General features: G+C 44.1%; 1 protein-coding gene across 3 annotated transcripts; it reads right to left on the bottom strand.

Annotated features, from left to right (window-relative positions):
• Nucleotides 1-2,069: 2,069 nt before the first annotated feature.
• Nucleotides 2,070-6,283, bottom strand: LOC125515005 (protein FLX-like 1). 3 transcript variants are annotated; one of them, XM_048680415.1, is made up of 5 exons: nt 5,997-6,283; nt 5,170-5,236; nt 4,158-4,685; nt 3,919-4,058; nt 2,070-3,034 (listed from the first exon to the last, which is right to left on the bottom strand). In XM_048680415.1, the coding sequence occupies exons 3-5, from the start codon at nt 4,679-4,681 to the stop codon at nt 2,307-2,309; spliced, it is 1,392 nt and encodes a 463-aa protein (XP_048536372.1). In that variant the 5' UTR covers nt 4,682-4,685; nt 5,170-5,236; nt 5,997-6,283; the 3' UTR covers nt 2,070-2,306. The 3 variants fall into 3 exon arrangements, with proteins under 3 accessions (XP_048536372.1, XP_048536370.1, XP_048536371.1); XM_048680413.1 differs by having other exon boundaries at nt 5,993-6,283; XM_048680414.1 differs by having other exon boundaries at nt 5,170-5,245; nt 5,993-6,283.
• Between the last annotated feature and the right edge of the window lie 972 nt (nt 6,284-7,255).

Below are 7,255 nucleotides of genomic sequence, written 5' to 3' on the forward strand. Positions count from 1 at the left end.
CGCATCTCAATTTTGTTTCCCAATTTTGAAATGTGAATAAATAAATTAGGTGTCCGTTAAAAAGTTCAACTTTGATTGTAATTGCTTGATCATAGCAAGGTTTGACTTGTATTTGATTGAATTGAGTGGATTTGTGACTCGGAATGATTTTGGAATTATTCTGAACCTTAAAATCATTTTCGTTGATAGTTTATAAAGCCAAAAATTGAGCAAAATGTGTGTGACCTTTTTATTTAATTTTTTGGGATGGAAATGATTTCTCTAAATCCCTAAATATTATTTGAAGCCCTAAGATAATTTTGGGAATTAATTGAATCTTAAATCAAATATAGGGGATAAAAAGATATCCCTAAATAGAGTGACAATTTGTTTAATTATTTTGGGCTGAAATGTAAACTTTCTAAGTCCCAAATATTCACTGGATCTGCGAAAAAATTCCCAAAACGTTTAAATCAGTTTGATCCTTGAATCAAATTTAGACTTAAAAGGGAAAAGGAAAATAAAAGAAAAGGAGAAAATCTAATCTAGCCCAGCCAATCTTTCTCGCACGCCCACCACAGCAGTAGGCCGAGCCCACCACGGCCAACCTCATTTTAAAATTCTAACCAGGATAGGAGGTTGTCGACCGTTCGATTTAAGTGGAGATCGACGACCTCCATCCGCTTTCCGGCGAGCACGACACATCCACGACCGCACCCATGTCACATGAACTCCACGATCTTGTCCACGACATAGCTTGCCACCTCACCCTATAAAAATAGCCCTGGCCGCCCTCGTCATTTGCTCCTGCTCATGCTCGCCATCGCTTCCAGGCTGCCGCCAATTGAATTCACAGTCGACGCCTCAGTCATCGCCATCGCCACACGATTGTGACAAGCACAGACACTCCCGAGCCCGCTGCTTCCACCACTTCACTCCACGCACCCCAATACACCGTTTTGGTACTGTTCGCATGACCAGGGCGTTCTTAGCGCACGACCTCGACGAGGACCAAATAGCACCACCGCCGCGACCACAATTCGGACGAGGTGAGCACGCGTTTGACCTCACCACCATGTCCAAGAGCGCTTGAATTCGAGCAGAGCTACCACGCTCGAAGAGGAACAACCTCGCTACAACTCCGACGAGCATTCCGCTCAACGCTGTCGACCCCCCGAGCCCTCCAAGGCCACCTTAATCTTTGTTGCATCACGCTGAGCACCGCCAACCACACTGCCATCGCCACCGATCACCAGGGCGTCTGCGGCAAAACGCTAATGAGCATTCTGCGAACCCTAACTTTTTTAGTCGTTAGATCCAGGACCAATGACCATGATTAGATCACTTACCGAACCAGTACAAGCCAATCAGACACCACATCATTTATGAGCCGAAGCGGTATCTTTCGATCACAGCCATCCACAATGATTCAAATCCAACGCCCACGTCTATTCAGTCCCGAATTGGCATCAACCAATCATCATGTGTCCTCTATTTCGTTTAATTTCTTTTAATAAGGTTATTAAATCACTCCAACTTTTACAGAAATGCCCATGTAACTTCAAGCCTTCATAACTTTTCGCCAGTCACACCAAATTGAGTGACTTTTTGTGCATATTGAACCTCATGGAGTGCACTATTCGCCAGAGACAATAAATTTCACATTTGTACATTTCAAATTTGGATTTATTCAAATGTCAACTCAAACACTTTTTGGGGTCTAAAATGCAAACCATAAATTCAAACACTGAATCCCAGGAAATCCCAACATATCCTTTTGCCTTGGTTAACATCCCACCAGAGTTGACCAATGATGAGCAACTGCTTCGGATCCACCCTTCTAACTTTAGCTTAAATATCTGTTATTGCCGGTTTCGTGTGTTATGTGCGAGATATAAATTTAGAAGTTGACTGGACTGTTTTGCTCGGCCTCACAGAAAACTGAAACAAGTACCGTGCATTCCTGTGTTAGGAATAACCAATAGTGAAATTATTCTTCTGTCTTGGTGCCAAGGGAAGTTAGTGCAGAAGCTAGGGTAAGAAGTCTCAGCACCACAGCTATGCTTCGCGCGATTGCAAAACAGCAAGAGTCATTCTAACATCCCTGATATTAATCAACAGCTGCGCCAATCAATTCAACCATCCAGCAAAACAAGAGATACAGATCAATTCAAGACTCAGACCATAAACTGCAACTTGCAGCGGCTCCATGGTGTGCATAAAGCTACAGGGAGTGAATGAATGTACATGAAGGAAATAAGAGGCCTGAGAATTTTTTGATAAAATATGCAGGCACACAGGCCGTCTTCAGGTTACAACCCCGGACTTCACCTCTGGGCTGCTTTGGTTGGGTCATATGTTGCAGGATAAGAAGCTGGCGGCGCCGCTTGCCCCGCGTTAGCAGCCCCGCTGCTTGCCTGAACCGGTGCAGCAGGATATCCTGTGCTGCCAGCGGCACCGTACGCGCTTGTGGTATCAGTAGCCGCGCCACTGGCTACTGGGTGCTGCTGAGGTGCAGCATACGTGCCAGGATAGCTAGGTTGTGCATAGCCTGCAACTGGATAGCCAGAATAGCTAGCATACGCATTAGCATGCAGCTGGTAAGCGGTGGCAGAATCATAGGCTGTTGGGTAACCGTATGTCCCTTGTTGATATGCTCCAGCTTGGGGGGCTCCTTGCTGATATGCTCCAGCTTGGGGGGCTCCTTGCTGATATGCTCCAGCTTGGGGGGCTCCTTGCTGATATGCTGCGGCTTGGGGGGCTCCTTGCTGATATGCCGCGGCTTGGGGGGCTCCTTGCTGGTATGCCGCGGATTGGGGGGCTCCTTGCTGGTATGCCGCGGATTGGGGGGTTCCTTGCTGGTATGCCGCGGATTGGGGAGTTCCTTGCTGGTATGCCGCGGCTTGGGCAGTTCCCTGCTGGTATGCCGCGGCTTGGGAAGTTCCTTGCTGATATGCAGAGGGGTGACTGGTATATGCACTTGCATATGGATTTGTGGCTGCTGAAGCCGCTGCAGCTTGTCCTGTCCCAGGCTGTGGAGGTGTAACCTGTGCTGCTGCTTGTTCAAAAATCAGATGCAGTGAAGCATTAGTGTCATTAAAGTGCATGCAGATATATGTACAAGCCAGCCATAAACACCAGCACAAAAAAATCATATTAAAGTAGAATTATGTTGCAATCCTTGTTCCTACAGGATTTTTTTCATGCATGCATGTACCATAATTTCTCATGACATTAGCTGCAAGTTTAGAGCTGTTTAATGAAACTATTCATAAGCTTTAGTGTCCTCAAATTTGCAGGTAAGATAAGCTGTAAACTATATTTGACAGACTTTTCATCAAATAAGTCTAATAACAGAACACATATCTTAAGCACATAAGCTATTACTCCCTCTGTTCTGATGAATAAGGCGTATTTCGCTTCGTTAAGACAAGACTTTGACCAACAATTAGTGTTTTAATATTTGATGCATCTGATACAAAATCACTATCATAACGAAGTACTCTTAAATACGAATATAGTGACACAAATTTCATGTCATATAACCTTGTATTTATGGAGTAATTGTTGGTCAAATGCATGTCTGAACGAAACAAAATACGCCTTACTTTTAGGAATGGAGGGAGTAAAAAGTAAGTTCACCATTTCTTTTGCAGAAGCTGGAGTTTAAACTACATCAAACAATTGCTACAGGGTGTAAGTTTCAGGATAACACATCTACTTTGGCATGAGCAACACAGGACACATGCACCTAGACATGACTATACCAGTCTGCAATTTCTGTCAGAAATGACAAATTTGGTGAAACGTAGGGGCACACGAATGCCTCAAGAGTACAACCCAGTCTAATTCCACCTTATGAGTTGTGACCCTCTACATAGACAGCACAACCTGATTCCGCTCATATTTAGATCAACAGAATAAGGAGAAATCAAATACCATGTGCTCTGTTTGCAGCATTTGCCAAATCAGCTCGTAACTTGTCCGCCTCTTTAGTCATGGTTATCAAGTTCATTTCCATGGTCCGCATCTGCTCAACTTGCTTGATGTTTGTGTTTTTCTCATACTCGAAGGCAGATCTTTGCACGAGGAGCCAAAAATTGTATTAGTAAATACCAATACAAACCCAAAGCTCAGGTTGACATCGAAAATGTTTTAGAAGGGTCATTATCACAAACCTTAGACTGTGATGCTCTTTCCGTAGACCATCTAGCTCCGCAACCAATTCAGTAAGGTTACTATTGTCACCAGAGTACTTCTGTAGTTCTTTAGTCGCAGCCTCTAAGTCATTAGTAAGCATCTGCCTTTCAGTAATAAGTCGCTTTGCCTCCATATGCACTTGGTGAAGTTCCTTCTTCACTGCGTCACCAGCCTGTATGTCTGCCTCCATTAATCTGATTCTCTCCACCAAATCTCTCATGTGCATATCAGTCTCTACCTGGACATCACCTAGGTGGGTGCGAATCATTTGCATTTCTGTCTCAGTGTCAATAATATCCTTTCTCAAGGCTGCATGGCTATCTGCCAATCGCTGATTTTCTCGGATAAGTTTTTCTGCCTCTGCGGTCTGCACGGCAAGCTTGTTTTCCAGGATCTCCAGTATGGTGGCAGGAGAAGGCTCCAAAGGCTGGCGGCCAGAGAGGCCGGCTCCAGAGAATGCACCATGGCGCATTAGTCCATCTAGGTGTCCACGATGAGCCATTATCCTAAAATAGGCAGTCTTGTCAAAAAGGGACCCGGTAATAATTAGCAATTTTAAGTAGATGATGTTGATTTCAAAGTTGGCTAGTTCGCTTCTCTGTTCAAGAATTGTTCCAAGAGGTCACTTTCCAATGGAAGGAACAAAACTTATGTTTTAAGTCAGAAGAACCATTAGGGGGGAGTGTGAACAAGTGCAGATATGAGAACATCATGCACATTACCCAGGGTAGAGTGCAGGCCAAAAAGCAATCTTCAACACTTACAAGCTTGAACCACTTGCACTCAGACATCATGTTTCCTCAAAAGAAAAAAAATATCCATCTAAACCTACACACAGCTCAAGGCTAAAATGCACCGATACGGATAGGTGTATCAGTATCGGGCAGATACGGATACATAAATTAGGCATTTTGGAAAAGCGCCAGGATACGTTATACTATTTTTTAATTCACAAAAACATATGTATAGAAGCTAGGAATAGCAGCTTACCTTCGTGTTTGCTCTACTGTGGATTCCGAAGCAGTTCCAAGCCCCTCCAATTGACAATGTTGATGCCCTGTTCCAACTCGAAGTTCCAAAGGGGTAGAGTTAGACTTTTAGTAAGTGTAAAATAGCATCAAATCAAATCATTAGTTAGTTGTGCATCTATCATGGCATAACACAAAAGGTAGAACCTGAAGAACAATCAGCTAACATGCAAAAGGAGAGACAATAACCTTAAACGGTAATATTTTAGGTCTGACTGTTAAAATCGACAACACAGCATAACAGCACCACTATATTCCCAATCATAAACAGATTTGGGACATCTATCATGCCAACAATACCACTAGCACTAATGTGTTAAGCAATTTCGGCCAGTATAACCAAGACAAAGCTCCTGCTCTCTCAAATTGCATGTTACTGCTAATCTATGGTTTCAGGTCAAGACGGTGCAGATAAAACAACTAAATCTTTTCCTTTTCATATATCGTCAATCATTGCATGTTTCACTGATAACATGTTTAAACCAAAACATTTGCTCATCTGAAAGAAAAAAAAATGCAATTTGTAACATTTGCCCTTACAAGCATTATCACAAACACCTATCAAGCAAAATCCTTTCACATGTAAACTTGAACATGCTCTGGAAGAATCATGCAGCAATTACTCATCAAGAAATAATTATCATCATATTCTCACAGTATCAAATCTACATCAAGTACTCATCCAATAAAAAATTCAGGAAAAAATTGAACAAACAGAGGATGCAAGAGGAGGGAGGGAGGGGGGATGAGGGAAGAGGTAGGAAGGACGAAGGAGTGGTGGCTACCTGCCTATGGACTGGTCGCCGGCGTAGCTCCGGTCGGCAGCGTTGCTGGGTGGGAGCGCCTGCTCCGGGGAGGGGGGCGCTGCTGGTGGGAGCGGCTGCTTGACGGAGGGAGGCGCTGCTGGGATCCTGTACCGGGGGCGGGGCAGCGGAGGCTTCGGCCGGCTGGGCGCGCCGCGGCGGCGGGCCGGCAGCGGTGGCGGCGGCTAGAAACCCTAGCTTCGCGCTCGGGAGGGGGCTCGCTTTTTGGGGGGGAGGCTCGCTTCAGGGAATAGTGCTGCAATCTCCGAAAAGTGCACGCAGCGGCCGAGGTCCATGAAGCTTTTTATTTTTATTTTCAGAGAAAATACTATTTCCACATCTAAAAAAACCTGAAAAAATTGTAGAATGTATACACGTATAAAATTTCATGAACACATATGTTCGTATGTGATGTGCTGGAAAAAATACATAGATTAAAATGGGTTTTTTCCATTTTTTGTGTTTGGGCCAGATTTGTGTGTGTAGCATGCAAATAACGGAATTTGGTTGACGAAAGTTTGTACATGCTTGAAGAACATGTATATTTTGATATATATTTTTCTAAAAGGTCTCCATGGAGCCTATCCTTTGTAACATCACACTCTACAATCTTGTACTATAATTTATAATCCAAAGAGACATCTTCGAGTGTGTTCGAACACACGATGTCTGGGATATCAATGTCGAGGCATATCGGATAAAGTATCCGAACACACAATGTCTGGGATGTATCTGTGTCTTTTATTCTGACGTCAATGAGCACGGTAAGGGCAACGTGTAGACAAACTCGTTGATAGAGGCAAAGGTGTCCTGTCTTTCGATGAGATAGTGGCTATCGTTTTAGAGGAAGTCAACTTTGACGATCCGACTACGAACGTGCGAGGACGTCGCGCCTTAGCAATCGCTAAATCAACTCCGAGTGGTTATTGACCACGCCGGAGCACGATCAACCTGACCACGAGGCATGTTTCCTGCGAGCAAACAAAGAACAAGTAAGAAACTGAGATTGCAATCTGGATATTGCGAATATAAGATGAAAGCTTTATTGATCAAGGTGGGGTTCTGTGACGTCTTGGTCTGGTCGTTGGACACAAACGAAGTACGCGAAGTTGCAGCTATGGCGAACTTTTAATCTAAACAAAACCCAAAGTCTAAACGATGCCCTAAGGGCTGTATATATGGAGGAAAGAGGGGGAATTTCATGGCCCTTGGTGGAGGGGTCCGAAACCAACCCTAACTCTTGTT

Source organism: Triticum urartu, chromosome 6 (genome assembly GCF_003073215.2).
Source record: "Triticum urartu cultivar G1812 chromosome 6, Tu2.1, whole genome shotgun sequence".
NCBI classification, from domain to species: domain Eukaryota; kingdom Viridiplantae; phylum Streptophyta; class Magnoliopsida; order Poales; family Poaceae; genus Triticum; species Triticum urartu.

Excerpts from the sequence above, each read along its gene's own strand:
- LOC125515005 (XM_048680415.1), bottom strand. The coding sequence starts at position 4,681 with ATGGCTCATCGTGGACACCTAGATGGACTAATGCGCCATGGTGCATTC. Across the intron at positions 4,059-4,157 it reads AAAGAGCATCACAGTCTAAG|ATCTGCCTTCGAGTATGAGA; the intron begins GTTTGTGATAAT and ends CCTCGTGCAAAG. Across the intron at positions 3,035-3,918 it reads TGCTGCAAACAGAGCACATG|CAGCACAGGTTACACCTCCA; the intron begins GTATTTGATTTC and ends TTGAACAAGCAG.